Source organism: Oncorhynchus gorbuscha, linkage group LG12 (assembly GCF_021184085.1).
Source record: "Oncorhynchus gorbuscha isolate QuinsamMale2020 ecotype Even-year linkage group LG12, OgorEven_v1.0, whole genome shotgun sequence".
NCBI lineage: Eukaryota > Metazoa > Chordata > Actinopteri > Salmoniformes > Salmonidae > Oncorhynchus > Oncorhynchus gorbuscha.
In genome coordinates this window covers 50,365,501-50,382,502 of record NC_060184.1, presented here as the reverse complement: position 1 = coordinate 50,382,502, position 17,002 = coordinate 50,365,501, and the positions used below count along the sequence as shown (strand labels likewise).

The window sequence follows — 17,002 nt, the reverse complement described above, 5'->3', positions numbered from 1 at the left end:
TCTCTCGCCAGATGAAAATCTGCAACCTGTCCATTTGACCTCATCCCCTCTTCACTTCTCCAGACTATCTCTGGGGAGCTTCTCCCATTCCTCACTTCTCTCATCAACTCAACCCTGACCGCTAGCTGTGTCCCCTCTGACTTCAAGATGGCCAGAGTCGCTCCCCTCCTCAAGAAGCCAACACTCTACCCCTCTGATGTCAATAACTACAGACCGGTATGCCTTCTTTCTTTTCTTTCCAAAACACTTCAGTGTGCTGTCTCTGACCACCTTAGTGTGCTGTCTCTGTCTCTGACTCTCTCAGAACGATCTTCTTGACCCTAAACAGTCAGGCTTCAGGAAGGGTCCCTCAACTGAGACTGCTGTCCTCTGTGTTGTGGAGGCTCTCCGTCTCTGCCAAAGCTTACTTTGACACCGTGAACCATCAGATCCTCCTCTCCAACCTCTCAGGGTTGGGCGTCTCAGGCGCTGCACACTCCTGGATTGCATCTTACCTGGCAGGTCGCTCCTACCAGATGGCTTGGAGAGGAGCTGTGTCCGCAACACATGCTCTTACTGCTGGTGTCTCCAAGGGCTCGGTTCTAGGCCCTCTCCTCTTTTCTCTATCCTCCAAGTCACTCGGCTCCGTCATATCCTCTCATGGTCTCTCCTGTCATTGCTATGCAGATGGCACTCAACTACTTTTGTCATCCCCCCCCCCCCCCCCCCCATCTGACGTCCAGGTCGTGGCACGTATCTCTGCGTACCTGACAGATACGGTATCTAAGCTTGGATGTCAGCCCATCACCACAACCTCGACACAACGTTGCTGTTCTTCCTCCCAGGGAAGGCCTGCCGGCTTCAAGACAAACTCCACGGTGGCCCCTGCCAGAGTGCAAATGACCTTGGCATGACCCTGGACAACACCCTGTCGTTCTCTACAAACATCAAAACAGTGAGTCGCTCTTGCAGGTTCATGCTCTACAACATCCGTAGAGAATGACCTTTCTTCACACAGGTGTTCAACCTTCCCAAGTTCACATGTGTGACCCCGCTCCTCCTACATTCCATTGACGTTCAGTTGAAGCTCGCATCCACTGCAAGACCATGGCACTTGCCTACGGCACACCAAATGGAACTGCCCCTCCATACTTTCAGGCTATGCTAAAACCCTACATTCCAACTCAAGCACTCTGTTCTGCCTCCTCTGGTCTTTTGTCTGTCCCAACTTTACGGGAGGTCAGCCTCCGCTCAGCCCAGTCAAAGCTCTTCTCTCTCCTGGCACCCCAATGGTGGAACCAGCTTCCCCCTGATGCTAGAACAGCAGAATCCCTGCCCTCCCTTCCAAAAACAATAATAATAATACAAATAATAACTTGCAGTTACATTTTCCTACTAGCATTGACATTTCTCATAACTTCCTTACTGGGGATGTACTTATTATGACTGTGATATCTCACCTAGCTATCTTAAGATGATTGTACTAACTGTTGCATTACCATCACACAAAGACGAGTTGTTTTGTAACCCTACTTGTCTGTTGGGTCTAATTAATTTATGAGCTTTGTGTGTTCTTTTCCAGACTGTGATGTCATCTCTTTTATTCAGTAAATCGCTAGTTTGGAAATCGCATGTACTATTGGGGTGGCTATGTGTGTGACTATAGATAGCAACGCTTATTCACTCTCACAACAAAGACAACAATGACAAGAAGACAGCCCTCAACAATGTCAGAACTACCCCCTCAGCCTTTAACAATGAAAAACCTTGTTGGATTGCAAAAGCATAATTTGTGAATGACAAAGCAGTATCTGTCATGGAGAGCCTGTCATTGAAGTGAAAAGAAATCGAGATTTTCTCTTGAACGGCCGAGGCGTTTTCCACTATCCAGTGTAGCAACTCCTATACCCTCTAATTGCTATCATATTTGGTCAATGTGCTATACCAGAGGATCTCAGAGGAAGCAAAAACACTTCAATGGTGCAATAAACCTGAACCAGCATCACTTTACTATCCCAGTGCCTTGTTGGTTACTGCTTGGCATCATTAGCATGGCATGGAGTCTGGAGAGAGTCCCTGGTCTGCTCCTCTCTCCCCTCATCTCAGAATCTCATCTTGAATGCCAGCCATCGGGGGGGGTGGGGGGGTTGTCCCAGCAAGCAGCCTTCCTCCATTTCCCTCTCATGAATGAAACGCTACACTCATCTTTTCGCTGCCCATCCCCTGGCCTGAAGCAACAAGCACCACATGAAGAGCAATGCTTTTTCTAAGACTTGTGACAGGTAAATGTAGGATGGCTTAGATGTATCCCTCCAGTTACATAAGTATCAAGGAGAGGAGAGAAGAGAAAAGAAAAGAAAGCTTTAAGAAAAAAATACTAACTGAAATGACAAATTAATTCATGGAAATGTATGCAAATGCAGAGGATGTTCAGATTCCTGTGGACTGCAATTACTTAGATTATTTCTCAATTACATTGGTGCCATGCTAAGATAACGTCCATCCTGACTAGATTAATTACTTGACAATATAGGATGTTTAGTGTGAGTTGACTTGCAATCACATTAAAACAAATACAAATTGTTTGGAGGTGGGAAAACAACTGGTCTGTGCTCTCAATTTGAATTGTGTGTGTGTGTGTGTGTGTGTGTGTGTGTGTGTGTGTGTGTGTGTGTGTGTGTGTGTGTGTGTGTGTGTGTGTGTGTGTGTGTGTGTGTGTGTGTGTGTGTGTGTGTGTGTGTGTGTGTGTGTGTGTGTGTGTGTGTGTGTGTGTGTGTGTGTGTTTTCAAGTTTTATTTGTATTAGTCCTTTGTATGGGATTACACATGGTGTACACTGTCCAACAAATTGCTTACCTGCAGGTTCCTTCTCGACAATGCAACAACAATAAGAAATAATCAAATATAAGAATACAAACAAAGTGAATGGCTCATTAGAATAGACTTTTTAGAGTAAGTATAATATATTGGACTGTAATACAATTTACATACAGTCCAATATTTACGTGTGTTTTGTAGTGTTTCTATTGTGCAGTATTTAGCGATCATAATAAGAGTCTGGTAGCAGCAGTTGGAATGTGTGTGTGAATGTTTGTATGTCTGTGTGGGTGTGTGCGTGAGTGACTGCATGTGTGTTAAGGTGCAGAGAATCAGAGCATGTGGTCAGTCCAGTTCGTGTTAAGGAGTCTGAGGACCCTGGGTGGCATGCCGAATTTCGTCAGCCGCCTTAGGATGCAGAGGTGCTGTTGCGCTCTCTTGACAAGTTGGTCCATGTCAAGTCCTCGGTGACGTGGATGCCAAGGAACTAAAAACAGCTGACTCTACTGCAGTTCCGTTGATGTGGATCGGGGCATGTTGCATCTGCTTCTTGAAGTCCTCTTAATTTACAGAGGTTAGCTAGCCAGCTATTTGTCGTCCTTAACGTAGGAGACACTGCTAGCTAGCCAACAGCTAGCCAACGTCTACCGAATAGAACAACCCGGTCGCATTCCGCTTCGCTCCACAGGTAGTATCACATTTTCACTTCATTTCATTACAGTACAACGGTTTGATTTGTTTGATCGTAGCTAGCTACATAGCTAGCTACATAGCCGTCTTTGTATCAAAGATAATTGTGTAGTCTAGAGCGATTTTCTAGGTTAACTAGCCAGCTATTGTCGTTCTTTTAACGCAACGTAACGTAAACAACACTGTTAGCTAGCCAGCTAGCCCCCGAATAGCAGCACTGTCGAAACTATTACACTCAACGGAACGACTTGATTAGTGTAGTGTCAACAACGCAGCCACTGCCAGCTAGCCTACTTCAGCAGTACTGTATCATTTTAATCATTTTAGTCAATAAGATTCTTGCTACGTAAGCTTAACTTTCTGAACATTTGAGACGTGTAGTCCACTTGTCATTCCAATCTCCTTGCATTAGCGTAGCCTCTTCTGTAGCCTGTCAACTATGTGTCTGTCTATCCCTGTTCTCTCCTCTCTGCACAGACCATACAAACGCTCCACACCGCGTGGCCGCTGCCACCCTAATCTGGTGGTCCCAGCGCGCACGACCCACGTGGAGTTCCAGGTCTCCGGTAGCCTCTGGAACTGCCGATCTGCAGCCAACAAGGCAGAGTTCATCTCAGCCTATGCCTCCCTCCAGTCCCTCGACTTCTTGGCACTGACAGAAACATGGATCACCACAGATAACACTGCTACTCCTACTGCTCTCTCTTCGTCCGCCCACGTGTTCTCGCACACCCCGAGAGCTTCTGGTCAGCGGGGTGGTGGCATCGGGATCCTTATCTCTCCCAAGTGGTCATTCTCTCTTTCTCCCCTTACCCATCTGTCTATCGCCTCCTTTGAATTTCATGCTGTCACAGTTACCAGCCCTTTCAAGCTTAACATCCTTATCATTTATCGCCCTCCAGGTCCCCTCGGAGAGTTCATCAATGAGCTTGATGCCTTGATAAGCTCCTTTCCTGAGGACGGCTCACCTCTCACAGTTCTGGGCGACTTTAACCTCCCCACGTCTACCTTTGACTCATTCCTCTCTGCCTCCCTCTTTCCACTCCTCTCCTCTTTTGACCTCACCCTCTCACCTTCCCCCCTACTCACAAGGCAGGCAATACGCTCGACCTCATCTTTACTAGATGCTGTTTTTCCACTAACCTCATTGCAACTCCCCTCCAAGTCTCCGACCACTACCTTGTATCCTTTTCCCTCTCGCTCTCATCCAACACTTCCCACACTGCCCCTACTCGGATGGTATCGCGCCGTCCCAACCTTCGCTCTCTCTCCCCCGCTACTCTCTCCTCTTCCATCCTATCATCTCTTCCCTCTGCTCAAACCTTCTCCAACCTATCTCCTGATTCTGCCTCCTCAACCCTCCTCTCCTCCCTTTCTGCATCCTTTGACTCTCTATGTCCCCTATCTTCCAGGCCGGCTCGGTCCTCCCCTCCCGCTCCGTGGCTTGACGACTCATTGCGAGCTCACAGAACAGGGCTCCGGGCAGCCGAGCGGAAATGGAGGAAAACTCGCCTCCCTGCGGACCTGGCATCCTTTCACTCCCTCCTCTCTACATTTTCCTCCTCTGTCTCTGCTGCTAAAGCCACTTTCTACCACTCTAAATTCCAAGCATCTGCCTCTAACCCTAGGAAGCTCTTTGCCACCTTCTCCTCCCTCCTGAATCCTCCTCCCCCTCCCCCCCCCTCCTCCCTCTCTGCAGATGACTTCGTCAACCATTTTGAAAAGAAGGTCGACGACATCCGATCCTCGTTTGCTAAGTCAAACGACACCGCTGGTTCTGCTCACAGTGCCCTACCCTGTGCTCTGACCTCTTTCTCCCTCTCTCTCCAGATGAAATCTCGCGTCTTGTGACGGCCGGCCGCCCAACAACCTGCCCGCTTGACCCTATCCCCTCCTCTCTTCTCCAGACCATTTCCGGAGACCTTCTCCCTTACCTCACCTCGCTCATCAACTTATCCCTGACCGCTGGCTACGTCCCTTCCGTCTTCAAGAGAGCGAGAGTTGCACCCCTTCTGAAAAAACCTACACTCGATCCCTCCGATGTCAACAACTACAGACCAGTATCCCTTCTTTCTTTTCTCTCCAAAACTCTTGAACGTGCCGTCCTTGGTCAGCTCTCCCGCTATCTCTCTCAGAATGACCTTCTTGATCCAAATCAGTCAGGTTTCAAGACTAGTCATTCAACTGAGACTGCTCTTCTCTGTATCACGGAGGCGCTCCGCACCGCTAAAGCTAACTCTCTCTCCTCTGCTCTCATCCTTCTAGACCTATCGGCTGCCTTCGATACTGTGAACCATCAGATCCTCCTCTCCACCCTCTCCGAGTTGGGCATCTCCGGCGTGGCCCATGCTTGGATTGCGTCCTACCTAACAGGTCGCTCCTACCAGGTGGCGTGGCGAGAATCTGTCTCCTCACCATGCGCTCTCACCACTGGTGTCCCCCAGGGCTCTGTTCTAGGCCCTCTCCTATTCTCGCTATACACCAAGTCACTTGGCTCTGTCATAACCTCACATGGTCTCTCCTATCATTGCTATGCAGACGACACACAATTAATCTTCTCCTTTCCCCCTTCTGATGACCAGGTGGCGAATCGCATCTCTGCATGTCTGGCAGACATATCAGTGTGGATGACGGATCACCACCTCAAGCTGAACTTCGGCAAGACGGAGCTGCTCTTCCTCCCGGGGAAGGACTGCCCATTCCATGATCTCGCCATCACGGTTGACAACTCCATTGTGTCCTCCTCCCAGAGCGCTAAGAACCTTGGCGTGATCCTGGACAACACCCTGTCGTTCTCAACTAACATCAAGGCGGTGGCCCGTTCCTGTAGGTTCATGCTCTACAACATCCGCAGAGTATGACCCTGCCTCACACAGGAAGCGGCGCAGGTCCTAATCCAGGCACTTGTCATCTCCCGTCTGGATTACTGCAACTCGCTGTTGGCTGGGCTCCCTGCCTGTGCCATTAAACCCCTACAACTCATCCAGAACGCCGCAGCCCGTCTAGTGTTCAACCTTCCCAAGTTCTCTCACGTCACCCCGCTCCTCCGCTCTCTCCACTGGCTTCCAGTTGAAGCTCGCATCCGCTACAAGACCATGGTGCTTGCCTACGGAGCTGTGAGGGGAACGGCACCTCAGTACCTCCAGGCTCTGATCAGGCCCTACACCCAAATAAGGGCACTGCGTTCATCCACCTCTGGCCTGCTCGCCTCCCTACCACTGAGGAAGTACAGTTCCCGCTCAGCCCAGTCAAAACTGTTCGCTGCTCTGGCTCCCCAATGGTGGAACAAACTCCCTCACGACGCCAGGACAGCGGAGTCAATCACCACCTTCCGGAGACACCTGAAACCCCACCTCTTTAAGGAATACCTAGGATAGGATAAAGTAATCCTTCTCACCCCCCTCCCCCCTTAAAATATGTAGATGCACTATTGTAAAGTGGCTGTTCCACTGGATGTCATAAGGTGAATGCACCAATTTGTAAGTCGCTCTGGATAAGAGCGTCTGCTAAATGACTTAAATGTAAATGTAATGTAAATGTCTGGATTACTGCAACTCGCTGTTGGCTGGGCTCCCTGCCTGTGCCATTAAACCCCTTCAACTCATCCAGAACGCCGCAGCCCGTCTGGTGTTCAACCTTCCCAAGTTCTCTCACGTCACCCCGCTCCTCCGTTCTCTCCACTGGCTTCCAGTTGAAGCTCGCATCCGCTACAAGACCATGGTGCTTGCCTACGGAGCTGTGAGGGGAACGGCACCTCAGTACCTCCAGGCTCTGATCAGGCCCTACACCCAAACAAGGGCACTGCGTTCATCCACCTCTGGCCTGCTCGCCTCCCTACCACTGAGGAAGTACAGCTCCCGCTCAGCCCAGTCAAAACTGTTCGCTGCTCTGGCCCCCCAATGGTGGAACAAACTCCCTCACGACGCCAGGACAGCGGAGTTAATCACCACCTTCCGGAGACACCTGAAACCCCACCTCTTTAAGGAATACCTAGGATAGGATAAGTAATCCCTCTCACCCCCCCCTTTAAGATTTAGATGCACTATTGTAAAGTGACTGTTCCACTGGATGTCATAAGGTGAATGCACCAATTTGTAAGTCGCTCTGGATAAGAGCGTCTGCTAAATGACTTAAATGTAATGTAAATGTAAGCAAGGTAGTTAACCTACTGTTCCCGGGCGCTGAAGATGTGGATGTCGATTAAGGCAGGCCCCCGCACCTCTCTGACTCAGAGGGGTTGGGTTGAATGCGGAAAACACATTTCAGTTGAAGGCATTCAGTTGTACAACTGACTAGATATACCCCATTTCCCCTCCCTATAGGCTGACTTGTCGTTGTTTGTTATTAGGCATACAACCATGGTATTTCAGCAAACTTGATGGAGTTGTTGTCGTGCAAAGCCAAGCAGTCGTGGGTGAACAGGGAGTACATCAAAGGGCTGAGGAAACACACCCCTGGGGGGGGGGCTGTTTTAGGAGCCTTTGTGGAGAAGGTTTTGCTGCCAATTCTCACAGCCTATAGTCTGCCCATCAAGAAGTCCGGGATCCTTTTGCAGAGGGTGTTGTACAGACCCAGGGCTCTGAGCTTGGTGTTGAGCTAGGAGAGAATAGTATTGAATGCTGAACTGTGGTCAATGAACAGCATTCTCATATAGGTGTTACCCGGCTACACGAGGGAGTTAAAGGGAACTTAGGGGGCTAAGTTCAAACTTTTGCTCCCTCAGTTTTAGAATTATGTCCTTGTATAAAATTAGCAAAAAAGTTTAACTGATTGACAGGGTGACACAGCAGAGCGGAGATACTGATTTGTTTTGCGCCAACCTGTCATGTAAACTTTGGCGGTGTTCAGGGGGCAATGGAAAGCCACTGGGCGGGCAGGAATAATTCCTTTTGGGTTTCCATAAAAACAGGAAAAAAAACACAAGTTCCTACAACACAGAAGTAAGACTCGAGGCTACAGGGTTGCTGAAGGCAGTGACGGACCCCGGCTTTAAGTTTAGAGCCACCAATCTAGTCTTTGAAAGCCAAGTTAATAAACAGATCACTGACCATTTCGAATCCCACCGTACCTTCTCCGCTGTGCAATCCGGTTTCTGAGCTGGTCACTGGTGCACCTCAGCCACACTCAAGGTACTAAACGATATCATAACCGCCATTGATAAAAGACAGTACTGTGCAGCCATCTTCATCGACCTGGCCAAGGCTTTCGACTCTGTCAATCACCGTATTCTTATCGGCAGACTCAATAGCCTTGGTTTCTCAAATGACTGCCTCGCCTGGTTCACCAACTACTTTTCAGACACAGTTCAGTGTGTCAAATTGGAGGGCCTGTTGTCCGGACCTCTGGCATTCTTTATGGTGGTACCATAGGGTTCAATTCTCGGGGCGACATTTTTCTCTGTATATATCAACGATGTCGCTCTTGCTGCGGGTGATTCCCTGATCCACCTCTGCACAGGCGACACCATTCTGTATACATCTGGCCCTTCTTTGGACACTGTGTTAACTAACCTCCAAACGAGCTTCAATGCCATACAATACTAGTTACCAAAGCGCCTTATACCACCCACCACTGCGACCTGTAGTCGGCTGGCCCTCACTACATATTCGTCGCCATCTATAAGGCTATGCTAAAGCTCCGCCTTATCTCAACTCACTGGTTACAATAACAACACCCACCCGTAGCACGTGCTCACTGGTCATCCCCAAAGCCAACACCTCCTTTGGCCGCCTTTCCTTCCAGTTCTCTGCTGCCAGTGACTGGAACAAATTGTAAAAATCGCTGAAGCTGGAGACTTACATTTCCCTCACTAACTTTAAACATCAGTTATCTGAACCGCTAACCGATCGCTTGCAGCTGTACATAGTCCATCTGTAAATAGCCCACCCAATCTACCTACCTCACCCTCATATTGTTTTTATTTATTTTGCTGCTCTTTTGCACACCAGTATCACTACTTACACACCATCATCTGCTCATCATCATCTGCTCATCTATCACTCCAGTGTTAATCTGCTAAATTGTAATTACTTTGCTACTATGGCCTATTTATTGCCTTACCACCTCATGCCATTTGCACACACTGTATATAGGCTATAGACTGTTTTTTTTATATTGTGTTGTTGACTGTACTCTTGTTTATTCCATGTGTAACTCTGTGTTGTTTCTGTCTCACTGCTTTGCTTTATCTTGGCCAGGTCGCAGTTGTAAATGAGAACTTGTTCTCAACTAGCCTACTTGGTTAAATAAAGGTGAAATATATTTTTTTAAATGCACAGAATCGTCAGTCTTCTCGATCCTCCAAACAAATTACTCCAGGCAAAAGCAACGGATCTTTACACTGGAGTCAATGTGGTGCTTTTGAGTGCGTCAAGAAGCTCAGGTGCGACAGCAATTTTGAAGCCATTTGGGCACAGTGCAGTGCCAGTGGCACTGATGCACCACCGCTATCTAGCTGGTTAGTTTTGATCAAAATCTGGCTTTAGTATGCAGGGTGCTGACCATGGTGCTGATGGAGCGCAGTGAGATTTTGTCCCGTTGATCCTGTATTATGGTATGGTATAACCTGATATAATCAGAATTCAATATAATTCCAATGAAAGAACCCTAGGCCTGCTACTTGGTACCGCTGTTTTGTTCTGTTGCGTTTATTCACATTCAGTTGTGCTGGTTTTCTAAGCCAAACTGCTATTCTGTATTTTTGTTTGCAGGCACGAATAACTAGGTTACTACATTCAGCATTTGATTTGCATTATTTTGGTAAAACAGTTGTGTGTACGGCTAGATTCACATAGGCTGTTTGTAGCCTATATTCATTACCAAAACCGCCTCGCTGTAGCGCGCGCTGTCCATTATGCTAATACAGCGCAGCAGAGAAAAGCTACAGATTTTAAAAGCCCTCAATGATCTTGGAGTTTCGGTATTTGATCTTTGTTTATATTGGTATAGCGTGATTATATAAGCAGAGTTCAATTTAATTCCAATGCAATAACCCCCAAAAATGTATCCCCCTCGCCATTTTCAACTGCCTCCATAGTCACTTTATCCTGGCACAGGGTCTGTGTTGGAGCAGTGTGTGTGTGTGTCAGTCAGTCAGTGTTGGAGAGCATAAAAGATAAAGTGAGAGAGAGAAAGTGTCCCAGGCTAAGCAGTCTTCTCTCTCAGCTGACCGGGACCAATTAGAGTGGACTTCCTGCTTCCTGTGTGTTGGGCTTCTCTCCTCCTCTCAGCTTCTCTTCCCTCAGCCAGCCACTGACCCCTCTCCCAGCCCAACTCCTCCAAACATCTCCCTAAGCATCACTGATCTCATTGCTCCATCACTCGTGACTGTAGATACACAACAAGTCCTAGCCCTTTACCAAATAGGTTGTAATGACGTCATGAATACAACCACATTACATCCAGTTTGTGAAGCAGTCTGCTGGATACCCTCTTCACTCACTGAAAATAGGTATATTCACTCCTGAAAGGTGTGGCCTGGAGAGGTACACAACATGTAATCAACAAAATCACAACGAGTGTCAGGAGAACTGTATTTGTTTGACCACACATTTTATTGAACATTTTGTTTTGACATTGTCAGCTGTCTGACTCGAGTGTCCCGCCACAACAAAGCTCGCTTTGCTTCACGACATAACTCTTTCTGAACATACTGTACATTCCCGATTACAGCACCCTAATCTTTGTTAGATAGTTTTCTCACATCTGCCCTGCCGGCCTTGGAGGCCAAATCCTCTTTGCTCCTGGACAGCTCTGTTTTTCTCCCTTTGGAAGAAGCCAGTGTGAATAACCAACAGCCGACTGGCTGAATGTAAACCAAATTCTGCAGGGCAATAAAATGGAGACTTCTACAATAAATAGTGATTGAATTTTGTGTTTGGATCACTGTTCTTCTTCTGCGCACTGAATTATTGAACAACTGTGCGTTCTGCGGAAATGTCAGATACTCTTTTTGCTAAGACAGACGGGGGAGGAGTGGGGAGAGCGAGAGAGGGAAACGAGGGAAGCTATGCATGAACCAACTGCTGTGGATGGAGACAATGGAGACAACAAATGCCATTTCTAACGGGGTGTCATGGCCAATCATTGATTATTTTTGATGGGCTCGGACGATGAATAATTAATTTCTCCATGATCAAGTCGGAATCGCCTCAGAAAATGTCCCCTCCCCTCCTGTACACTTGATAGTTATGGTCTGCACTCTATTATCATTAATACACAGTTCTGGTTTGGAGCAAATTCCATTAGCTCATCATTGGCATGTCTACAGTATGTATTGTCATACATTGACATGTCAAGTCAATGATGGAGGGAGATGGAGAAGAACATTGTGCAAGCTCAAAAACATTTTTCTCATTAGCTGGTTTTGGCTGTGGTGGGGGGGGGGGGGGGAGATAAGGTTAGGTTTAGGGTTAAGAGTTAGGGAAAATAGGATTTTTATTGGTCCCCAAAAAGTATAGAAAGACATTGCATGGCGCTCACACGCAGCTATGTCCCATTTGCAATCAGTGGTGGCATAAATTTGTCAGGGCTGGTATTTAAGAAGCTGCGCACAATAGCTCTCTAACTGAGAGTGTGATTTTTATTTTCTTCTCTTTTTTTCTCTTTACCGAGGATGTCGGTCCAATAAACCAATTACCTCTTTCCGCGCCGTGCGCTCTAAATGATATTTTCTCATCTGTCAGTTACCTCCCGACAAGGTTACCCAGAGATCACACTCTCTCGGGCTGCAGCTATTCTTAGCGTGGCAGCCTGCGAAGAGGGGTTTTCTGTAAAACAAGGTTGCCCTTTCAGAGAGTAGAGGAGGGAAAAAAACCGACACCTATGGCATAGCCCCCGCCACCATATAGAACACTGTAAAGCTGGAGAAATGTAATCTATTCTCCTGTCTACCGGAGCTGGAGAGAAATGAAAGGCGAGAGCGGAGCTCCCGTTTATGGCCCTAAAGGATTTCCTGATTAAACATGGCTAAACTCGGCCTGAGTGTCGCCACCGCCTCGTCGTAATTGTGGCTTCTCATTTCCAGTGGATATCTGCATTGTCAGGGAAAACAGTTCGCCTCTGTTTTCCCAGTAATTTGCAGCAGCCGTCTGTACTGTTTTTTTTTTTTTTTAAATGCACCCCCATATTGTGATGTGTATACAGAAAATAGGACCGGTGAGGAATGTGCTTGAAATTAGGAGTCATCAGAACACCGTTGACACTTTCTGATGTCAGTCGCCACAGCCTGCCTCAGTGTTTGCGAAACTAAAACCACTGCGTGATTTTGTCACCACGTCTCTGTTTGAATTATTATCTCTGCAACAGTAGACACCAGATGTGTCCCCCTGACAGTGGGAGTCTGCTGGTATGAAGCCGACTTTGATTTTATCAGGGATCCCATGGGGTTTGAGCTATGGAATCCCAAGGCTCTGTCTTTCAGAAGTCTTCTCTCAGACATTTTGTCTTAGCCAGGTGCTTTGTGGCACAATACAAATCTCAGCCGTTGGTTTCAATGAGCACCGCAATATGGAGATGACAAAAGGGCCACGCTTAGCTTTCGAACTGTTTATGTGGCGGATACTACCGTTGTTCATGTTCATCCTTCCCTGTACTTTGAAGATCCTCATTACTGTCCCCTAGAGAGACAGGGACTATGTGTGCATGTGTGGGCACGTGCATTAGGGAGTGTGCATGCATAATCCAATATCTTGACTACTGTAGGCTCTAATATCTCACCTAATGTCTTTCTATATACCTTAGGAATGGAGGGATGTGACAAATATTGTAGACAACATGAATATTGTCTAATCTAATTGGGATTGCCCATGTGGATCTCACCGGAGAGGTCAAAAATACCTCTTCTGTTTGTGTTCATTAGTCTCCAAAAATATAAACGTCCTCTGACTGTCAACTGTGTTTATTTTCAGCAAACTTAACGTGTGTAAATATTTGTATAAACATAATAAGATTCAACAACTGAGACATAAACTCAACAAGTTCCACAGACAGGTGACTAACAGAAATGGAATAATGTGTCCCTGAACAAAGGGGGGGTCAAAATCAAAGTAACATTTAGTATCTGGGGTGGCCACCAGCTGCATTAAGTACTGCAGTGCATCTCCTCCTCATGGACTGCACCAGATTTGCCCGTTCTTGCTGTGTGATGTTACCCCACTCTTCCACCAAGGCACCTGCAAGTTCTCAGATATTTCTGGGGGGAATGGCCCTAGCCCTCACCCTCCGATCCAACAGGTCCCAGACGTGCTCAATGGGATTGAGATCCGGGCTCTTCGCTGGCCATGGCAGAACACTGACATTCTTGTCTTGCAGGACAGGACAGGACAGGACACACAGAATGAGCAGTTTGGCTGGTGGCATTGTCATGCTGGAGGGTCAAGTCAGGATGAGCCCGCAAGAAGGGTACCACATGAGGGAGGAGGATGTCTTCCCTGTCATGCCCAGCGTTGATATTGCCTGCAATGACAACAAGCTCAACTCGAGCAGTTGTTGTTGCCATCCTGTACCTTTCCCACAGGTGTGATGTTCAGATGTACCGATTCTGTGCAGGTGTTGTTACACGTGGTCTGCCACTGTGAGGATAATCAGCTGTCCGTCCTGTCTCCCTGTAGCGCTGTCTTAGGCGTCTCACAGTATGGACATTGCAATTTATTTCCCTGGCCACATCTGCATTCCTCATACCTTACCTCCTTGCAGCATACCTAAGGCACGTTCACACAGATGAGCAGGGATCCTGGGCATCTTTCTTTTGGTGTTTTTCAGAGTCAGTAAAAAGGCTTCTTTTAGTGTCCTAAATTTTCATAACTGTGACCTTAATTACCTACCATCTGTAAACTGTTAGGGTCTTTAACACCCGTTCCACAGGTGCATGTTCATTAATTGTTTATGATTCATTGAACAAGCATGGGAAACAGTGTTTAACCCTTTACAATGAAGATCTGTGAAGTTATTTGGATTTTTACGAATTATCTTTGAAAGACAGGGTCATGAAAAAGGGACGTTTCTTTTTCTTTTTTTAAAATCCATTGTGACCAACACCCTCTCTAACCCCTGTCTCTCTTCTTCTCTCCCCACAGGACGCAGAAGCACAGCCACTGTTACCGCATCACCTACCGCCACATGGAGAGGACCCTGACCCAGGAGGAGGTGCGTGTTCTCCACGCCGCCATCGAGCACACCGCCGAGCAGGAACTGGGCGTGAAGGGGAGGTACTGAGACCCCCTCCGCCGCACCCTCCCCTGGGTCATGCTCAGTAGGCGGTAAACAGGAAAAATCGGTTTAAAACCTGGCAAAATGGAAAAGCACTACCCAAACTCAAATTTCCCTTTTGCAATAATTTTGTCACTGTGTGTCCTTCTGAACATAACCATGACTTACACATTTCAAGCGGACGGACTTCTGTTCTCGGCTCTCATAGAGACACGAGGGGAATCCTACGGACCATTCCTGGGGTTCCTCCTCTTGGTAGTACAACAATATTGCAAGGGGTTATAGTACCTACAGACGTAGGATCTTAATTTGATTACCCTTTTGTTGTTGAGAATTTTGTAGCGTATTCAAAGTTTAAAAACTTTTCTGAAGTTTTTAATTTCCACTTTAAAATGTCAGACTTGATTTGCCCCAACGAAAAATGTATAAACCCCTAACGAAAAGGTCCAGAAATGATAATCACCATAATAATTCATATTTCCTGTTGCTGCAGGACTATTTTCCTGCTGTAGCCCTGAGCTAACTCACCTGATTCAAGTAGTCAAGGGCTTGATCATTAGTTGTCAAGTTGAATCAGGTGTGCAAGCTCTGGAATAGTTAAAATACATGGAACGGATGGCTGTCCCTGAGGAGAGGTGTGGTATGAGACTATAGGTAACGACTAGACCTCCTTGAAAGTGTCCTTCAATGTGACTGTTAGATAGCGGTAGAGTTTGTAAGAGCACGGCTCTAGCAATGCCAAGGTAGTTCAATTCCTGCATTGATCACATAATAAAAATGGATGCTCTCATTGTACTGTACATTTCTTTGAATAAAAGCGCCTGCTATGTGACATTATTTATATTCACTGATTCTTCTGAACAAAGCGACACATCCACTCTAGGCTCTACTCCACCTCAGTACCAAGCAACTCTTATCATTAGAGCCTCCAGGAACCTTTCATGTGAAGTGGCTGATGCTCTTAAATAACACAATTCACAGCGTCACATCACCAGAGGTGGAATGTTTTTGATTTAATATGGACGTCACGGAAAGCCTTTCATGCCATTGGCTTCTTACCAGCCTGGCGAGAGAGACCGACGAACGAACACAATACAGTCCTGTTGATGATTCAATCGACATTTGTATTTGTAATATTTTCATAAAAAGATGTGTTATTAGGAGTGAGGAGGGGATGTGTTGGTACACTACCTGAGAAGCATTGTAATAAAAGCCACTATTGTCTCAGTGCTGGGTGAAAGTACAAAGAGTGTTCTTTATGTCCTTTTGCGTAACAGGTGATTTCAAATAAACCGTGACGTTTGGTTAAAGTCCTGGCGATCGTTCTGTCTGAGCAGAGCACACACATATATTTGTGGAGTTGCAGTAATGATGTTATACCGCAGATTGAGCACCAAGGTTTTTGGAACAACCTCTGCCCTCATCAGTCTTGTTAACAGGGTGATTATGCATTTGTCTATTACGCCCGCTATTCTATTTACGACTGGACGAACCTGTGTGAATGCCAGATGAGACTGTGTCCCATATTTATTTGATGTGCTGTAAGCCTCTTCATTAAGAAGTCATTAGAAACATTAACACTTCATCAGCCCCTGGCTCCAATCTCTTGTCAATAGAATCCTCGGGATTCTCTTGTTGTTTCACTGCTGCCGTTGGGTATACAGAGGACTAGATTGGCAAACCGACCCAACAGAATAGAGCTGTCAAAGAAAGGGCCCATTCTTTATGACAATGTTTCTGTTTCCTTTTCTTTTGAATTGGCTGGAGAGGAACAGAGAAAATTAAATTGCGACGTGATGAGTTTTTTTATTTATTTTTATTTAACCTTTATTTAACCAGGTAGGCTAGTTGAGAAAAGTTCTCATTTGCAACTGCGACCTGGCCAAAATAAAGCATAGCAGTGTGAACAGACAACACAGAGTTACACATGGAGTAAACAATTAACAAGTCAATAACACAGTAGAAAAAAATGGGCAGTCTATATACAATGTGTGCAAAAGGCATGAGGAGGTAGGCGAATAATACAATTTTGCAGATTAACACTGGAGTGATAAATGATCAGATGGTCATGTACAGGTAGAGATATTGGTGTGCAAAAGAGCAGAAAAGTAAATAAATAAAAAACAGTATAAAAACAGTATGGGAATGAGGTAGGTGAAAATGGGTGGGCTATTTACCAATAGACTATGTACAGCTGCAGCGATCGGTTAGCTCGGATAGCTGATGTTTGAAGTTGGTGAGGGAGATAAAAGTCTCCAACTTCAGCGATTTTTGCAGTTCGTTGGCTCTGTCATAACCTCACATGGTCT

At 46.6% G+C, this 17,002-nt stretch overlaps 1 protein-coding gene across 3 annotated transcripts in view; it reads left to right on the top strand.

Annotated features, from left to right (window-relative positions):
* The window catches only part of LOC123991111 (phenylalanine--tRNA ligase, mitochondrial-like), a 150,646-nt gene extending 135,116 nt beyond the window's left edge, over positions 1-15,530 (top strand). For all 3 annotated transcript variants that reach the window (XM_046292325.1, XM_046292327.1, XM_046292326.1), the window contains one exon: positions 14,561-15,530. In XM_046292325.1, the coding sequence (XP_046148281.1) occupies positions 14,561-14,699 (139 nt within the window). In that variant the 3' untranslated portion in view covers positions 14,700-15,530. The remainder of the gene's footprint in view (positions 1-14,560) is intronic.
* Positions 15,531-17,002: the final 1,472 nt, after the last annotated feature.